At 39.8% G+C, this 19,168-nt stretch overlaps 1 protein-coding gene across 1 annotated transcript in view; it reads right to left on the reverse strand.

Annotated features, from left to right (window-relative positions):
* utp20 (UTP20 small subunit processome component) overlaps window positions 1-19,168 on the reverse strand; it is a 30,678-nt gene that overhangs the window by 9,072 nt on the left and 2,438 nt on the right. The window contains exons 6-43 of the mRNA XM_030148743.1: window positions 19,007-19,088; window positions 18,781-18,918; window positions 17,535-17,690; window positions 17,262-17,414; window positions 17,044-17,178; window positions 16,494-16,571; window positions 16,200-16,378; window positions 15,949-16,113; window positions 15,297-15,385; window positions 14,967-15,072; window positions 14,703-14,853; window positions 14,520-14,582; window positions 13,872-14,039; window positions 13,423-13,499; window positions 12,610-12,689; window positions 12,230-12,494; window positions 11,967-12,137; window positions 11,701-11,791; window positions 10,365-10,450; window positions 9,741-9,866; window positions 7,962-8,128; window positions 7,359-7,567; window positions 6,820-6,963; window positions 6,448-6,527; window positions 6,111-6,346; window positions 5,853-5,997; window positions 5,602-5,689; window positions 5,332-5,475; window positions 5,195-5,248; window positions 4,444-4,596; window positions 4,167-4,322; window positions 3,901-4,041; window positions 3,669-3,806; window positions 2,645-2,784; window positions 2,446-2,528; window positions 1,328-1,659; window positions 1,087-1,226; window positions 95-251 (exon numbers count right to left, since the gene is read on the reverse strand). Of these exons, the coding sequence (XP_030004603.1) occupies window positions 95-251; window positions 1,087-1,226; window positions 1,328-1,659; window positions 2,446-2,528; window positions 2,645-2,784; window positions 3,669-3,806; window positions 3,901-4,041; window positions 4,167-4,322; window positions 4,444-4,596; window positions 5,195-5,248; window positions 5,332-5,475; window positions 5,602-5,689; window positions 5,853-5,997; window positions 6,111-6,346; window positions 6,448-6,527; window positions 6,820-6,963; window positions 7,359-7,567; window positions 7,962-8,128; window positions 9,741-9,866; window positions 10,365-10,450; window positions 11,701-11,791; window positions 11,967-12,137; window positions 12,230-12,494; window positions 12,610-12,689; window positions 13,423-13,499; window positions 13,872-14,039; window positions 14,520-14,582; window positions 14,703-14,853; window positions 14,967-15,072; window positions 15,297-15,385; window positions 15,949-16,113; window positions 16,200-16,378; window positions 16,494-16,571; window positions 17,044-17,178; window positions 17,262-17,414; window positions 17,535-17,690; window positions 18,781-18,918; window positions 19,007-19,088 (5,266 nt within the window). The remainder of the gene's footprint in view (window positions 1-94; window positions 252-1,086; window positions 1,227-1,327; window positions 1,660-2,445; window positions 2,529-2,644; window positions 2,785-3,668; window positions 3,807-3,900; window positions 4,042-4,166; window positions 4,323-4,443; window positions 4,597-5,194; window positions 5,249-5,331; window positions 5,476-5,601; window positions 5,690-5,852; window positions 5,998-6,110; window positions 6,347-6,447; window positions 6,528-6,819; window positions 6,964-7,358; window positions 7,568-7,961; window positions 8,129-9,740; window positions 9,867-10,364; window positions 10,451-11,700; window positions 11,792-11,966; window positions 12,138-12,229; window positions 12,495-12,609; window positions 12,690-13,422; window positions 13,500-13,871; window positions 14,040-14,519; window positions 14,583-14,702; window positions 14,854-14,966; window positions 15,073-15,296; window positions 15,386-15,948; window positions 16,114-16,199; window positions 16,379-16,493; window positions 16,572-17,043; window positions 17,179-17,261; window positions 17,415-17,534; window positions 17,691-18,780; window positions 18,919-19,006; window positions 19,089-19,168) is intronic.

Below are 19,168 nucleotides of genomic sequence, written 5' to 3' on the forward strand. Positions count from 1 at the left end.
GAGAGACAAACATTATCACCATGACCGAAACAGTACAAATGTGGTATATTGTAGGCTTGTATCTGTCTTTATGTTTGCATGTGTCAGCTCCTACCTGGTAGCCCTTGACGAGAAGACTCTGCATCTCTTTGAGCAGGTACTGAAGGTACCTGAAACCCAGTGTCTCTATAATCTTAATCAGTGTTCCACGAGCCACGTCTCGGATCTCCTGGAAGCGATTCCTCAGCAGCATGCACACTTTAATCAGGATCCTGGATGATACACACAGGTGTTGAGTGGCCATGTGCTACAGGACACTGTATGCACATTCATTTGAACAGTTTTGACCTACAGACTACTGCCCTAATCATGAGTCAAACTATTTGTTCATTCATTTTCCATGTGTTTTAACAGGGTTTCTGCAGGTATCAGAAAATCTAATTTAATGCTTTTTAATGCCCTTTTTAATGCCACTTTAAACAAATTTAATGCCCACGTCCAACTGTGGATACAGTTTTATATATAGTTTATGACAGTTTACCATCCACAGGCTATAACCAGCTTCTGAATAGTTCCTCCTCCAATCACTTCTGCTGAAACTTGCATTTTCCCATTTTTCTGACATTTGCTAAGCTTCCCACTGCTCTTTCACCACAGCCTGAGCACGTTCACAACACACTGCATTCCAAGAATCCGGTGTTGTGACTTCGTGTAACGGCCATAAACAATAGTCAATTAAAGGGTTCCACCTGTCAATCATCACAATATACTTCTGATCAAAATTATTAAATGTTTATATAATCAAAATAAATTGTGAATAACAATGCATTTTTTTCATCAAGTGTATTTAATTTTTTAATGCCTCTGGACATCGAATTTAATGGTTTTTAATGCCATTTAAGGCCTTAATTTTCACAAAACCTATTTAATGACTTTTAATGCTTTTTAATGACCGGCAGAAACCCTGTTTAAACAAGAGCTGTTTTGTCCGTTTCTGCGTACATAGAGTAAAAAAGGAAACTATGCCAAATTCCTTATATGCGTGCAGATACTTAGGCAATCTAGTTTATTTTGCAGATCTCAAACATAGACCATGAAGTTGCCTACCCAGGCAGGTTAGCCTCCATAATGTGTGGAGGCAGAGTTTGCATCAGCTTGACCATGGCAAAGGCGATCGGTACTCGGACCACCTCCTCATCCTTCACATCCTTGGACTTCACCGCCTTGTGCTCCTCATCACGCTGAACCTAATCAGAACATAGGAGATACAGACATTCCTATGAAACTTCTGCAAAGAGTTATCAGAGCAGATAAGGACATGTTGAAGATCAGAGTGAGTTTTGTTTACTTTTGCAGTGAGACACTTGTGAAGGCGGGGAAGCACGCTGTCGTGAATCGTCCGATGAATGGCACTGATCAGAGATTCCAGTTCCTCTTTGCTCTGTGGCAGCCCGCTGGTTACCATGGTGAGTTTTGGCACCACCGGCTTCTTAACTTCAGTAGTGGCTGCTTCACTGGAGACAGCTTCCTTTTCTCCATCAGTGGTGTCTGTTTCCATGGGAACATCAGCCGGAGCAGTCTTACTGTCGGTCTCCATGGCTTCCTCATCGTCACTTGCATCAGATTCATCGGCTGCATCATCCTCCCCATCATCATCTGCATCCACGGCCACTTTCCCCCCTTGCAGAGATGCAAATTCCAGGAAAACAAATGAACTTAAATTACTGAACCACAAGTGGAAATGTTTAGTCTTTACCAGCAAGTTATTCTTAGTTTAATTAGCATAATGACAGTACATACACAATCAAAATATATATCAAATATTTACACTTATTCCTATGGATGCACTATACATTATGAAATAATCTGTCACACTTTATAAAGTACATCTTGAGCACCATACAACTACAATAGCAATAACAGCTGAAGAAATTCAGATTTGTTATGAAATAATGCATCTCATTATCACATTTTTGTCAAAAATGTGCGATTTTAATATTCATATAATGTCATAACCACCTCAATATGTAATATATGTCAAAAACAAAGAGAGGCAGATAGTGTCAAAAGGCTTCAGTGGAGTTGATTTTACATGATGTTTTGTTGAATTGTTCATTCATTCATTTTCTGAACCTGCTTTATCCTCACTGGGGTCACAGGGGTCGCTTGAGCCTATCCCAGCTACTTCTGGCCGGAGTACACCCTGGTTCATCGCAGGGCTGACATACAGACAAACAATCACTCTCACATTCACACCTATGGGAAATTTAGATAAACTGTTTAACCTATCAGTGCATGTGTTTGGATGGCAGGAGGTGCTGGAATCGAACCCAGGACCTTCTTGCTGTGAGGAATGAGTGCTATCCACTCCATGTTGCCCATGTGTTGAATTGTTTAATCAAATATACATAGGAGAAACACACACGAAAGCATCTTAGATTAGATTAAACCAGTTTAGTCACTCACCTTCTCTGGCTTCAGCAGCCTCCATTTCTTTACTGAGGGTCTGGTGGTCAAAGTGGTACGCCTCAAGAACTGTGACCAGCAAACTGGAAGTAAGAGGGAAGGAGAAGGGGGGAAAAAACAGTTTAAATAAATATTTTAAGGTACAAAACTAAATGTATTTCAAGGCAAAATGATAAGAATAAAAAAAGACAACCCCCACCTAACAGCCAGTTTCTGCTCAGCTTGTGCAGTCTGCAGGATGTGGATGAAGTGTTTGAGGTAGTACAGGTATTTGGACCAGGTGAGCCTGCGACACACTGCACCCACCACCTCCACTGATGCTGAAGTCATGTTCTCATACTGATTGTGATGAAATGTGAAGTTAGGATGCAACCGTGCAGATACTTTACATATTTTCATGACTAAATCTCATCAACTTTACCCACAATAGTACTGATATAGTAAAAGACTTTGGAAAGATGAGGTGAAAATATAATGTATAACAATAAATCAAACCTTCCTCTGTGTTGTAGAAAGATGCTTATTAACACAGTTATTTTTAATCACTATGCATTCCTCAGCCACAATTTTCAAGTGTTTGGAGTTCATTTGTTATACAATATCATCACAAGCTGTATGCAAAGATTGGTTGGCCTTCCCTATCTGTGAGATCTGATAGACAATGGCTTTTATTTAACTTAAGGTCATATTGGTTTTATTGTCATATATCAATCCCACTGCTGTCTTTTGTTGTTTATGTTTTGCTTTGATTTTTTTTTTTTTTTTTTTTGGGGGGGGGGGGGTACTTTTGTATTGTAGCACTCTGAAATTCACTGAATGAAAAGTGCGTTATAAACAAAATTTATTATTACTATTATTATTATTACTATTATTATTATTTATTCTTATTATTATCATTTTTTTAAAAATCTGTGCTGCTGTCATCCACCTCAAACAAATTGCAGAATGATCTTGTACTCACTTCGTTGGTATTTTTTTGGGTCTTTTAATGACATTTTCCTTGTTAACGTTTTTCATTTTATCTAATAAATTAGTCTTTGCATTTCAATTACTTTCAATTAGTAATGACTGAGTATTTTCCTGAAATGCCTTTCATTGTTTTTATTGTCTATTTGTCATGTTTATTTTACTCAATTATACTGAAAACAAGACCTTCACCTCAGTATATTTTCCAAGTGTAAATAAGGGTTGAATCAGTAAATGACTGGTTGTGCAGGAGTCACCTTCAGCATTTTTTCGTCAAGGAGGGCCGTCATGGCATAAGGCATTATATAATTCTGGAGGGAACGAGACGTCATGACCACGGTGCCCTCAGTCAGACTCTTGGCCAACTTCCGTAGGGCGCGACCTCGACGATGGATCTAATCAGAGAGGAAACTCACCATTTATATGCAAGAGGTAGAATGAAGATAAAAACTGGACTGAAAGCGATGCATGAACATTATTCTGTCTCACCTGGATGTGCTTCATGTGCTCAAAGAAGTCCGATTCAGGGTCGTTGTAGTCGGTGAGCTGCACCAAGTCTCTGAACTCTTTTTTGGAAGGAAAAGTCTTCACCAAGCAGGCGAGAACGGTTGTGTATTCATGCTGAACATTCTAAAAGAGTGATGAGACCACATAATTAAACTGGCTTTATGCTGGTGATCAGAGGTTTCATACATAACCAGTTTTACTAGTCATAAAATGTAAGATTTGTCATATACTTGTGCTTGTGCATTTACCTCCGTTTTGCTGCGTAATCCCTTGTGCACTGCATCCAGGATGGTGTGTTGTATGATGTCCCTGTACACCTGTTCTCCAGCTCCGACCGCTGCGAGCTGGGCAATCACTGCAGACAGACATAAGGTGGCGTTGTCTGCCAGGGACATGTCACCGATCTGAACCCATGAGAGAAGGAAGGGAGGGGGGAAAGTGAAACAAACAAGTCTGTAAGTACAAGTCTACAACAAAAAAGGCTATTGTCTCATCAAAAATCGCAATCGCCTTCTTCTTTCTTACCTCATAGGTGTGGAAGCAGTTGTGTATGACGGTGCTGATGAAGTCCAGGTCCAGAGTTTGCATGTCTTTCACACGCCTAGTAGCACCTTGGAAAGCTGACAAGCGTACATCAAAGTAGATTTCATCCAGGTGTCGACTGTCAAACGCATTCAGCTGGAGAGAATAACCACAGAACAATACAGACTATTGATTACAAAATAAAACCTCTTGGATGTTGTTCCTACTGTATCAATAATAATAATAATAATAATAATAATAATATTAATAATAATAATAATAATAATAGGGACATATCTGTAACAAGTGGCGCCAGGCACAACAAACCCCGTCCCTCGCACATATTTTGCCCATTATAAGTAAATGGGAAGATTTAAAAAAATTCATTAAAAATGTTAAATTTGACCTACTTTTCCCAAAATGTAATGACATCTATTCTGGGTAACTGGCAATCTGTAAACCAAATTTAATATGAATTCAACCAATAGTTTTGCTGCTACAGACATGTGAAATTTCACCCACTATGAGTAAATGGGCAATTTTTTTTTTTTTTAAGTCCATAAAAAATTGAAACTTTGACCTACTTTTCCCAAAATGTAATGAGATCTATTCTGGGTCACTGACAATATACAAAACCAATTTGGTATGATTTCAACCAATAGTTTTGCAGCTAGAGTGTTAACAAAAAACAAACCGAACCAAAAATAAAACCCCTTGCCTCCCCTTTGGGGGGCAGGGTAATAAATGATCTTACCTTGGTAGCTATGTCAGTGATGTATGTGAGTGATGGCTCCAGATCTGACAGAGTCTGAAAACAGAGCAACAGAGACAGATTAAAAACTGTCATCATCGGTGAGTGTTCATTACGTCACCGATTTCTTGTTATCATACCTGGAAGACATTCGTGAGGGCTTGCCGGGGCAGTTTGCTGTGGATCACAGAGAATAACTTTCCTAGCGGCCGCAGGAATGCTGAGGGCTGTGTGCACTGCCGCAACAGATTCTGTACTGTAGCAAGGATGTCAATTTCTGTCTCCTGAAATAAACACACAAAAGATGATGAACACAACTGAACATAATCTTCGGAGGTTTTCATTCATGAAATACAAGTATTTTCATGTCAGTTTTGGGTCAAAGCTGTTTCAGCAGAACAAGGTCATACCGGGGGGTTGTTGCTTTTCTGGAGGTAAGGTAGCAGCAGACTGATGAGCACAGAGCTCTGGTCTTTGTCACTTACAAATCGACTGACCCTGGCACAAAGAAAGGGGCACAATTCAAAGTTAAGGTGTGTGTAGTTCAACAGTGCTCTCATGCCCATTACACTGAAAAATGTACAATTGCATTTCTCTCCAAGCAAAATAATCACTGAGGATAAAAAAAAGAGACAATCATGTCCAGATGCATTAAACTCACTTGGAGAGGATGTTGAGCTCTTTGGCCACCTGTGCTCTGAACTTCTTCTTCTTGAGCCGGTCTGTGTTCCGTACAACTCCACTGAGGTACTGCAGCAGGGTGGAGATATGCGGCAGCAGCAGCCTGGAGCCCTGACTTAAAGAATCTGAGAGACAAGGAACAACATACACTTTGAAGGGTATCCATGAAATTAGATTAAATCACTTTTTTTTTTCTTTTTAAATCTTTATATTTATTATACATGTAAACTGTGCAGACCTGCAGTGATGAGTGCACTCTCTGCAGGCTGAGGGAACACACAGTTGTTGACAATCAGTTCTGTCTCAGTGTCTGACGAGACAAAGTCTTCAGTGGTCGCCAGGGACTCTGCTATGTCCATCACCATGGTGATAGTCACTGGAGAAGCATTCTTGGCGGAGAGGAGGGCAAAAACATTGAGGAGTACATCAAACTCAGGGCCGTTTGTCCTCTGCTTGGCCAACAGGGGAAAATACCTAAGACAGAGACAAAGAAGTCAGCCTTCAACTCAGTCTGATGTTGTCCACTGGCAGGAGGATGAGGAGTCAGATGGAGGAAGGGAAACTCAGACCCTCACCTGGCATTTTTGCACCACAAATGGATGAGTTTGAGCAGAGGGGTGGGAGAGTAGGGGCTCTCTGTGGGCAGACGACACACCTACACAAAAAGAAATACGAAATTTAAAGAACCAATGTGTGACATGTTTTAGGAATCTATTGACACAAATAGATAAATGATTTCATTAATAACTATGAATCAAAATTTTAGAGTGAGTCACTTATTTCTAGAGGGAGCAGATCCTCTTTCCCAGGGTTCACCATGATTCTACAGTAGCCCAGAATGAACAAACCAAAAACACGCTCTCACATTGAAGTGACAGCCACGGTAGGATCCTCACCGCTAAATGCCACACCCACAGGTACGTCAATGACTGTTATGTTAGATGTACCTGAGGCCAGACCACACTCTGGAAAACTGCATCCACCTCATCAGGGCTGAAACTGTAAGAGTCGAAACCATCAAAGAAGTCCAGAATCCTTAGAATCCCGAGTCGCCTCAGGTTCTTTAGAGGGCTGATACAACCAACCCGCAGCTGCAGACAAAAAGGAAAGAAACAGAGAAATCAAAGAATTTTAAAAAGGGACGAAACAGAAATCACAGAATTTTAAAAAGGGATGAAACAGAGAAATCAGAGAATTTTAAAGTAAATTTAAATATATATATATTTTCAAAAATATGGAGACGTAAAAAGTTGTGTCTGGCATAAAAACAATTTTACTATACGTGTTATGTTCAAGTTTAATAATGCTTAGTCCACTATCTATTAATCATTGGAGACACTTTTCCTGGGAAACCCATGCTGAGTACAAGTTAGGACAGAAGGGACAGAACATTGCAAACATTCCTTTGGATTTCTATGTAATTCTACAAATCTATACTTTAACGCAAGGAATTTGGACCTGGACAATAAAACCTCATCCTCTTTACCTGGTCCCTGTTTTCCAGGACAGTGGACACTGAGGCAGTGACACACAACAGGATCTGCAGCACCTTGGGCAGGTAGGTGTGGATAAGGTGGCCCAGTTTGTGCATCACCACACTGATGATATTTAGAAGGCTGTGCTGACGGCCCAGTGGCAGAACAGCACCCACATCAGTCTCAGCTACTGCCCGCTCCACTGCAGCCAGACAGGAACCTGAGGATGGAAAGAGGGATGGCAAAAGAGAAACCTTAAGGGCTAATTTTTACATTACTTTAAGGCAGGGGTGTTCAATCCTGGTCCTCAAGGGCCGGTATCCTGCATGTTTTAGATGTATCCCTCTTCCAACACACCTGATTCAAATGATAAGCCTGTCATCAAGCTCTGCAGAAGCTTGATAATGACCACCAGGTGTGCTGGAACAGGGAACATCTAAAACGTGCAGGATACCGGCCTTCGAGGACCAGGATCGGACGCCCCTGCTTTAAGGTGATCAGCAAAATCCCTGAATAATTAGTGTATTTGTTTCCTATGGCTTCTTTTATGAAATGGTATGTGGTCAGTAGAAAAAAAAAAGAAGTTTTGTTTAGAGAGTCTAGATGCGTTCTACCTTGGCTGTGATGGCAGACAGGTTCCAGCAACAGGTCAATGAACATTCCTAGTTCCTCAGCCTGGCATCCTGCAAGGAAGCGCAAAATAATGGAGGAGCGGGATGCAGCGCTGGCCTTTCCCTGGAACTTACTGCCGGCCTTACTGCGCAGACGACCAAACAGGATCCTGTGACATACAGACAAAACAGAGAGCCAGTGATACTGAGAACATACATGTTTTACCTTAATTTAAATATAGAAAATGATCAAAATGACAGGAACTGACATTCAGTGGATGTTAGTGAGTGTGAATGTGACAATTGCTGCAAAAAAGTGGGCTATGTGTGGACTCGAGGACTCAATGGTCAATGGACTTAGAGCAGAATAATAACATTTGACAGCAAAGAACCAAGGCTCATAAAGAGTCAAGTTTCCATCAGATTAAAGTGATCTTATAAACTGTCTGTTATGAACAATATCAGCTAATATGTAACAGAGTGGAGATGGATGACAGATAGGACAGAAAGTGTATGAAGGGTCTGTTTGTAAAACATTATCTGTATTCAACAGATTAAACTTAATCTATCAACTTTGTAGATAAAGAGTAAAAAAAAAAAAATGGTGCTTTTTTGACAACAGTTTTCATTCCAAAATGGTGGCCATGTGGATCTGCCATTCTGCACTAACGTTGCCATTAACCAAAAGGTTTTAAGTGGTTTTACAGTAACAAAGAGTGTACATAAGAGTGTAGATGTGGTGTTTTTTGAGAACTCCTTTCAGTCAGTAATGGAAGAAAAGAAGCCCTGTAGCTGGGCCATTTTGATGCAATTTGAACAATACACTGAATTTGAGAACTTATTCAACGTAAGCTCTTGGAAAGCACACACAGGTATAAATAAGACCAACACTGAATGCTGTAATGACCCCTCAGCCCATTTTGACACTGAGGGCTGCCCTGCACCTATCCCCCTGTTGCTTACTGCTTCCCTACCACTATCACTATCCCCTCACCTCATCTGTGCAGCTTCTCTAATCTGTCCCCATGACTACGTGCTGACCCCAAAAGACCTGAAAAATGTAGGTCAACACTGCCATTGAAATTTGACACGTTGACTTCAATTTGACCTTGAAATTAAACCATAAAGACCCAAACGTCCACCCTCGTCCAAAACCATCTACTGATCTAAAATGTTTAAGGATGGTTGATCCACAAATTCTATCAATACATGTAAATAATTGATGTAAAATACAGTTTGTCATCTTTTTATGGTCATCAGATATGACCCATTTGGACACTCAGAGGCTCCGTAGTGAACATGGAAACACCGTCATCTTCTACAACATTGATTCACCAGTGAAACCCATGGAGTTGGATCAATGATATTGAACAGAGACACTTGGTTTAAGTTCCGTTAATGATAGATGTTACTAAAAAAGTCACTATCTTCAGTTTTCTCTGTTTCTGATACAACAACCTTTGAATTTACTCTGAGATTTTATGAACATCTACATGATCAGTAAATTAGATGTAGAAAAATATCAGATTTTTACTGAAGAAATGCAAAATAAAGATGATAATACAGAGAAAAATTAATTAGCGAACTGCCACAAAAGTCGCACTGGGTCTTTATGGGTTAAGGTCAGGGTCGACACCCAAAGAACTTGCCCAAGAACTTCCTAAGTTGCACCTAAATACCAAACATGGAGGAGATCAGATGATTTAGTAAAGAGCAATTGCAAAAAGGTGATTCCAAACAACTTCTATTTGACAGAAAAAAAATATATATATATACACACACCTCATGAGCAGTGGGATGAGTCTGGCTCTGTGTGACGCTTCAACGACCCCCGTCTCCTCAGAGATATTAAAATGAACAATCTCCTCTTTGAAGTGTTTGTCATCCAGAAGCCTCTCCAGATTTTCCCTAAACAGACACAATAGATCAAATCATTGGTACAGTACAGTAGATCAGCATCCATATGAAGGAACTCTGTGTTATGGGAGTTCACATATGCCAACATTGTGGTTCCGAAAATGTTTAACATAATTACAAGCCAACAGGAGTACAGACTGAATACATGTATACCTATTATATTTTTATCTGTCAGTGTCCTGAAACTAGGTCAGTGGGACAAGCCTGATCCAGAACAAAGAGCCTCACAAGTGTCCGAAACACAACCCTGTCTGAAACTACACGTCTTTCTGCAGGTTGTGGTAAACAGATAGCTTAGCAGTGGACAGTAGAGGGCATAAAATGAGAGAGAATCAGCACTGAATAGGAGAACAGCATTCCTAAGGATCATAAAACATCCTGTAACTGTAGAGGGAGGAGGATGACGGCTCTGATTCCTATCGAAGATCCTCACAATGACCCCATTGAGGAGGACAGAGAGAATGGGAGAAATATTATTAGCCTTCTTACTTGTATGGCACGATGTTGGGGTCTTTGTATGTGAGAACACACTCCAGTGCCACCCGCTGAATCTGATGGTCCTGATGGCAGAGCAACTGGAACGGCAAAAAGGAAAGTCATTCACACATATGTACACACTGAAATGTCATGTTTAATACTGCACGGTCTAGATTAGGTCTGCACGATAGAAGTTGACCGATATGGGTTTTTCTAAGGCCGATGCCGATTTTTTAAAATTTGGGTAGCCGATGGCCGATATCTACAGCCAATTTTTGAGGCCTATTTTTTTTTAAAGCACATTGACCATAAAATACAATTGAAACACTCAGATAATTAAGATTTTTAAGCAGCAATATAAATAATAATAATAATAATAATAATAATAATAATAATAATAATAATAATAATAATAATAATAATAATAATAATAATGGATTGGATTTTATATAGCGCTTTTCTAGACACCCAAAGCGCTTTACATTATTGATCCATTATTCATTCGCTCTCACATTCTCCCTCTGATGGTGGTAAACTACATCTGTAACCACAGTTGCCCTGGGGCAGACTGACAGAAGCGTGGCTGCCAATTCGCGCCTACCACTGCCAATTCTGACCACCACCAAACATTCATACGCATTCATACACCAGTGTGAGTGGCACTGGAGGCAAGGAGGGTGAAGTGTCTTGCCCAAGGACACAACAGCACATGGACAGAGTGGGATTTGAACCACCAACCCTTCAGTTATTGGACGACCCGCTCTACCACCTGAGCCATGGCCGCCCCCAAATGAGATTATTAATACACGTACACATAGTACTCTTTTAACACTTACTGAACTTCAAGTGCTGCCCACACAGGTGCCTGATCAAATATCTTATAACATTTTTACTACTGATCAAATATCGGCTTTCAAAAAAAAAAAAAATAAGGCCAATGGCCAATATTGAAAAAAATCAGTATATTGGCCGGCAGATATATCGGTCTACCTCTAATGCACATTTTGGCAATAAAGCCATATTATAATTATTCTGGGCAATATTGCGAGTACGATTGTGGTTTCAACTTGAGTCAACTTAATTAGTTATTAAGGAAAATGCACAGGTTTGACAAACCTAAAACAACTGGAAACAATGTAAAAGCATATTGTGATTTTCACTTTGCATATTTTACACAGTACCGCTCTCTGCTCAGTGTCACCGAATGAAAAACATCACCAAACATGAGAGGTTGTATTTAGTTTTTTTACATTTACACAATTACATGCTCCCACAATTAGACTTTGATTACACAGTACATTTACAGTGATTCAAGTCATTGTCTGGGTTAAACTCAGGTCATGTTTACCTGATTGTAGAGCTCACTGAGGCTGCTCTCCATGTAGAGGGAACAAGGGTTGGTGAACTTGGCAAACACCTTCAAATGGGTAATCAGCTGCCTGTAGAGATCAGACAAACCCCATGAACACTTACAAAAATGGCTTAAACAGTTTCCTGGCTTGTAAATCTATGCTCCCAGTCACTTTACTTTGCTAATTACCCTCAAAAAGCCAAGCATTCAAGCGTCTCGATCAATACTGTGAGGATGAATGTGCCAGATGAGTACTATCTTACTTGGCTGCAGCTCTCCTTGGAGGCCCCTTCTTCTGCTGTCTGCTTTCCTCCTCCACCTCCTGCTCCTCCTCTTCCTCCACCGCCATCTCAGACTCCTCTAGGGCAACATCATTCCTTTTCCTCAGGTCTTGAGTGGGTGCCACTAACAGGTCTGTGGGGTAAAACTCCTCCCTGCCAGTAACAATAACAACAATGACATGTCTAGATGTGGTAGTTACACTCAATATGATCAACCAGGAATCATTCTTCCTCTGCCCACGGACCTGATAAACCTAAGCAGTAGAGGGCTCAGTTCACGGCTGCGTGGTTCCACCCTGTCGGGAAACTGTGACATGGCGCGCCACAGCAGGCTGCGGAAATTAGGAAAGTCTGTCCTGTCGTTGGAGTCAAAGGTCAACTTCAGCTGCTGTAGGAAGAGCACACCCACATCGCCACTTTCAATGACATCGCAGCCGGGTTCACCCTGAAGATTTGACTCATCCTTTTCACCATTATCATCATCTTCATCAATCTCCTGCAGCTCTTTTTCTGTGATGTGCAAAGACAAAGATGTGTTTTTACACATATTTAATTATAGATTTAAGGAATATAGAGATTTGGACTGTTCATATAGTATAATCCTGCAGGAGTTCTGTATCCTCACCAGCAATTGTAGCCACCATCTCCAGTTGTTCATGGTAGACCCTCCAGAAGTCCTTGTTGTCCATCCCTTTAGCATGACTCCTATGAAGTGTAAAGAGAATAATTTACATCAAAGAGACTAAATGTGTACTTAGTGAACACCTGAACATGAACAAAACAGTGGCTGACTGAAAATGCTAAAAACAAGTGATGCCAGGCACAATAAACCCCGCCCTTCACATGTATTGTAGCTTATTTTGGCATCAATCCAGCTGATGTCATCATGTCTATGCATGTGCTGATGTCAGCATATCAATTGCTTCTATATATGTACCAAGTTTGAAGTAAACTGAAATAAAATTGATGTTTTTATAGACATTTGAAATTTTGCCCATTATAAGTAAATGAGAGAAGAAAAAGGATTTAAAGAATTCATAAAAAATTTGAACTTTCACCTACTTTTCCCAAATGTAACCACGTCTATTCTGGGTCACTGGCAATCTATAAACCTAATCTGGTATGAATTCAAACAACAGTTTTGCTGCTACAGACATTTGAAATTTTGCCCATCATAAGTAAATGGGAAAAAAAGATTTTAAAAATTCCTAAAAACAGTTGAACTTTGACCTACAGTATTTTTCCCAAAACGTAATCAGATCTATTCTCGGTCACTGGCAATCTATAAACCCAATTTGATATGAATTCAACCAATAGTTTTGCTGCTAGAGTGTTAACAAACAAGCTGAACTAAACACAATAGTCCTTGCCTCCCCTTTGGGGGTCGGGGTAAAAATAAGCAGTTTGGCTACGAGTCCATTAGATCCTTTGTACTCACACAAGTAGCTCAATGACTGCATCCCATAGGGGCCTGAAATTGACGAACAGCATGGCGATGAGGTAACGCAGAGGCACCTATGGAAAAGAAATGGAATCAGGACATGTTTTGGAATATGGTGACAATGCTTGTCCTGTTTTATCAATACTTTTATGTAATCTGCTGTAATACTGCAAAACACTGCATGCACAAAATGCGGCATCTTAAATGGGCTGAAGCAACCTGCCACAGATCTTTCTTGGAAATAACTATTGACCTGGAGATTATAATATGGTGATGCAATTTGCTCAATTAGGTTGCTTATATTAGCATTATATTGTTCTATTGGTCAACATTGCATTTCAAATAGGCTGGAGATCTCTGCCACGAGAAAAGAGGAAAATATCAATACTTTTTTCCTAAACGGTAGACAGCAAAACTCAAAGTTCAGAGTGTCCTCTTCTCTGTACCTGCTGGAAGGTGGTGTCTGACCCCTGTGGCAGACTGCGTTGTACCAGGTCATGTCGCAGCTTTCGGAGGTGAAGCAGTTTTTCCCTGTAGTCCTGCACTGAAGCCGGAACCAGCTCCGCCTGAAGACAAACTGCAAACACCGGCTGCACCTCCACATTCTCCTCACCCTGGACAACAGAAACATTCACACACAGGGTTCCTACAGGTTTCTACAAGTTAAGTTTAAGATGTTTTAAGACTACTTAGAACAGAATTTAATGCCTATTTTACAGCCATACTGGCAAAAAATTGTGACTCCTAGAATTTGGGGAACTGTATTTATTTACTCCATCATCTTGATTCCCACTATTCCAAGTCATTCCTCACCAGAGGCTGCAAATTGCAATAATTGGTTCCTAATTTCAATATGAATTGTCGGGTTGGAATAACATTACTTTCTTTGCAGCTCGGACATTTACAGACACATTTAAACACAACGCAGCAAACAAGTTTGTGACAACAGAACGTAAGACCTACCATATCAAATTTAATACCTTTAAAAGACTTTTTCAAGGTATAAAATGTAGATTTGTAAATTTCAGACTTTTTAAGACCCCAGTTTATCATTAAAACATTTGATGAATTTCAATAAAATGTAGAATCTGTACCTCAGTGTGTGTAGGGAGTTCAGCCTCAAAGTGCGAGAGGATCCTGAGAGTCAGCAGGCGAATCTGTAGCAGAAACAGTCAATCTCATAAAAAATAATGAACTCACTCATTTGTATCACACATGAATCATTCAGTCATACTGTTAATTAGTCAAAGGAGCAGATTAATTCAGGAGAGATTTACCATGGAGATGTTGGAGGAGAGGTTGATGTGCAGAATGTGGAAGACCTCCAGCAGTGCACTATGGGATAAATGCTCAGAAACGCCATTCAGTGCTAGGCGGGTATAATAGAGATCTCCAAGAAGCAGGGCTGACAGGTCTGAGGGAAACTTCCTGGAAGAATAATACACACACACACACACACAACGGTCGCCCAAGGTTAAATCAATTCACACATTTTTACCGAAGATTCAACTATTCCAATAAAAAAATAGGAGATGTTATACCGTAGAAGTGAAGTCACTTTGTCTACAGCGACGAGTGACAAGACATGAGCAGAGCTGTCCAGAGTGAGGAGGCAGCTGAGGGCCTGTCTCACCACATACAGAGCAGCTGAGATAACAAGAGAGAAAAATAAGATACATGTCACACACAGTTTATTATATCTGTGATGAGTTACGGAAATGAAAAAATGAACGGATATTCAGAGGAGAGCTAAGAAAGTTAAAATTTTTTTAGTGCATTAGCAATTCATGGACATTTTTAGCAGTTGTGTTAGAGGAAATAATTTAAAGGAGAAAAGCCCAACTTTAAAAAGGCAGAAATAAAACTCAGACCTTTCCCCAGTTTATCTGTCTCAATTTCACACAGCAGACGGTTTAGAAGAGCCGTCACAGGTGGAATGACACAAGTTGAAGCCAGAGGTCTGAAAATGCAAAAGCAACAAACACAGGAAAGTTCATTTCACAGCATTTTGAAAGAGAGAAAATGTGTGAAGATTGAAGTGAAGTAGCTATGATGAGATTCAATCTTCTGACCATGTGTTAGCAAACATCTCTCAAAAAGTAAACTTTGTTACAGGATATAGAGTCACTGAAAAAGTCATTAGAAAAAAAGTCATCAAAAACAATGGTTATGCAATCAAGTACCAACTCCTGTGTGTATTATGTGACTAAAACAGACAGAAAAGGAAACATGGAATCCCTAAAAGCACTGTTTTTGTCAGTACAATGCCATAGATATTGATGTCAGAACTGAAGTGATTTTGGTTATTATCAAGAAAACATGGAAAATGTATAGAAATCAGCTCTGAAATTAAACTCTGATGAGCTACTTTTGTTGTTATCATTATATTTGTCCAAACAAATGTACCTTTACTTGTACCAGGCATTAAAATGAATGAGAAATTGAAGAAAACAAGGGGTGGTCTAATAATTTTTTCCTTGACTGTAGCTGTTAAGAGTGCATTGGTACAAATATGTGTGTTACCTGAGGTGTGGCAGCAGGATGAGAGCTGCCCAGGGAAGCGACAGATCAGTGATAGGCTGGTTCTGCTCTTCAGGAAATTTGACGAATGATAGTACCAGCTCTGGTACTGCCGGCTGCTCTGATATTTCACCATTCGGCTGATCTGCCTCCTTGTTTCTAAAAACTCTAAAGACAGAAGAAAGCATTGTTGCCTCATCCAAATCAAAATGGTTGAAGATGAAGAGATAGATTAAGAGATGGAAGTATCTCACCCTGTGGTCTGTCCGGTAAAGAGTAACGGGTAGGTTTCAAAGGCCATGGAGCCATCTGTGGGAGGTGGTGCTTTGGCCAGGATCAGACTAACAAGCACCTCCAGGCCAGAGAGTAGAGAGAGACGGTCACCACAGCTGAATAACCCAGCAGTGAAACGCAGCAGACTGGGGAGGAAGAGCTGGGAGAGAGAGAGAGAGAGAGGGATGAGTCACAGAGAGAAACAAAGAGAACCAACGAAAAGAGGGGAAAGGGTTAAACAATTTCACTACTAAAGTATTATTGTAGCCGTTCACCTGTTCAAACTCCTTCATGGTGAACATTTCCTTAGTAAACTCTAAGATCAGATCTTGTCCCATTGTACTGCCAAACACCTGAGGAAGAAGACAGAGAAGAAGACGTAAGACCTTCACATTCACCACAACAAACACTGCTGAAGGCACTTTGTAACTTACATTTTATTAATTTAAAAAAAATAACAACAAAATGAAAACACAACAACATGAACATGTCTGGGTAGCACAGTCTAACCAATAATTTTGCTTATATAATGTCCATTTTTTCCACTTTTTGTTCATTTCTGGTTCTTGTAGTCTCAATCTGTGTATCAGTTTTTCCATTAGAAATATGTCCTCAATCGTAGTTATCCATTGATCCTTTGATGGCACGTTCATCTTCCCCCATTTCCTTGTTATACATTTTTGCAGCTATCAACATTACCTTTACCAAATATTTATCGTATTCACGTATAGTGCGCTGAAGACACATTTACATTTATGAATACAACTTACAACCGCTACAGACAAACACATATCTGTTTCTTTACTCTGTTCATCACATACAAACCTTTTGGACAATCTCCTGGATGAGAGCTTTGGGCAGGGTGATGTTCTCACCAAGGAGGACAGAGGATATGATCTGGAGGAGCAGACGGGAACAGGAAGCTGGCAGAGCTGAGGTCTGGATCAGCTGTAACACTGTCTGCAGGGAAGAGAACAAGAGGGGAAGAGTTCAGCTGCATAAGTCTAACCTTCCTGTACCAATTAATAAAACCCTCTATTTACCTGGCAGACGGCTTCTGGCTTTGTGACCTTAGCTCCGTTCCGATGAGACACGAGGCTATGAAGAATGAACAACAGCCTCTCCAGCTGCTCTGCTGCCTGGGCTGCTTCTTCTCCTTTTGCCTCCACTACACCCAGAACTTCAACTATACTGGCCTATACAGCATCAGATACAAGACACAACAAGTGTGGAGAAGAGAGAGTTTAACAGAGACCAAACAAACAACACAAGCAAAGAATACAAAGTAAATGATTACCCATCGTGTCCAACCATACCTGTAGGGTCTCCCACATAACCAAGAAATGTTCTTTGTTGACATGACTGGCTGCAGCCTGAGCCATGTGATCCAGAGCATCCCTGACAGTGTCCCAGGGCAGAGACACCCCTGGACTGGTAGTGGAGCCCAGCTTACGCAAAGCTACAGAAAGAGCCTGGGAGCAGGTGGAGAGGAAAAGAAACACTTGGATAAAAGAAAGGTATTTTATCTGCAAATACACAGCTAGGTTTACGTTAAAAAAAACTTATATTTATACTGTAACTCATAAGCCTGGTCCATTTTGTTCATTGGGTGAAGCCAAGGGAAGGTTAAAATCTGGTCAAAAAAAATTAAATTACAGTAATCTACACCTAACTTATATTTTTGGGTAGGTAATTATTTATATTTTCAGGGATACATATTGTGAAATGAGAAGAAGTTTGTGAAAAAAATTTTTGAGGAGTTTAATGAGTGTGAATGTTTGGAAAGTGACAAAGTTTTCTGCTGTCATTCTGGATTCATTGTATAACTAATAAATAAACTAAATTTATTCCAAATACATTGATATTTGACTATTATATTATTTATGTTATATTCCAAATGCACAGTGTTTAAAATTAATAAATGCAAATATCTATGCAAAATACATTTCAATATAATGTTAATATTATTTGTATGTTGTAAAAAAATGTATATGATATTGATAATTGAAATAGAAAATGTTTGATATTTACTTTTGTTGTCCATTCGTGACGTTTTTGGCTTTGTCCATCTGTGACGCTGCCATTTGTCCAAACTCTCACTATTAGGGTAGAATAAAATATTTTTTTCCTCTAACCAATTATTAGGTTGTAAAATAGAGGGTTTAAGGCATACACTGAATACATTTTAGGATGAAAATTTCATAGGAACTTCACTTTTGAGAACTTTGTAATTCTTGCTAAACATGGATGTTAATTATTTTGTCCATCTGTGATGCAGTAGTTTTTGATATTTTTCATTTAAAAATATTTGAAACTAAATTTTGCAGAGCAAGATCCATGCAAGATGGCATTTAGACCTTTCCAATTATGTGTAATATTTGTCTTAAACTTGTCTGGTTCATAAGTTATGAAACAAAAAGTAGTGGGCTGTCCATCTGTGACACCCTTGACCTCACCCCATTATAACTTGTAAAACCGCATATATTAATTAAAAATCTGCAGCAGAAGCTTCATAATTTAGTGTACATGTAATAAGGCCCAGTGTTTGTAATAGAAACTCACTGTTGCGGTACAGGAGTGGAACATGTTTCGGACTCCTTTGCACATATCAAACAGCAGCTGACCTGTCCCCTCTGCCTTGTCAGGGTACGTCTCCAGGTCTGAGAACACATGACTCAACAAGGCATCAAGATCTGGAACCTGTGGGAAACCAGCACCATAATCTGACTGACCATGACACAACCACAGAGACTCCAATGACAAATGAGATCCCAGGACCACTACTCACTTTTCTCATCAAAAATGAAAAACTTTCAGCGGCAAATTTCCTGATGTGCTCCTTCTTGTGTGCTAACAGTGTGCTGTACAAACTGAGGGATGAAAAGGACTATTAATAACAGTAAAATGACAACACCTCTGATTTCAAGTTTAATTAGTAAAAAATAGACAT

This window comes from Sphaeramia orbicularis, chromosome 12, assembly GCF_902148855.1.
Source record: "Sphaeramia orbicularis chromosome 12, fSphaOr1.1, whole genome shotgun sequence".
Lineage (NCBI taxonomy): Eukaryota > Metazoa > Chordata > Actinopteri > Kurtiformes > Apogonidae > Sphaeramia > Sphaeramia orbicularis.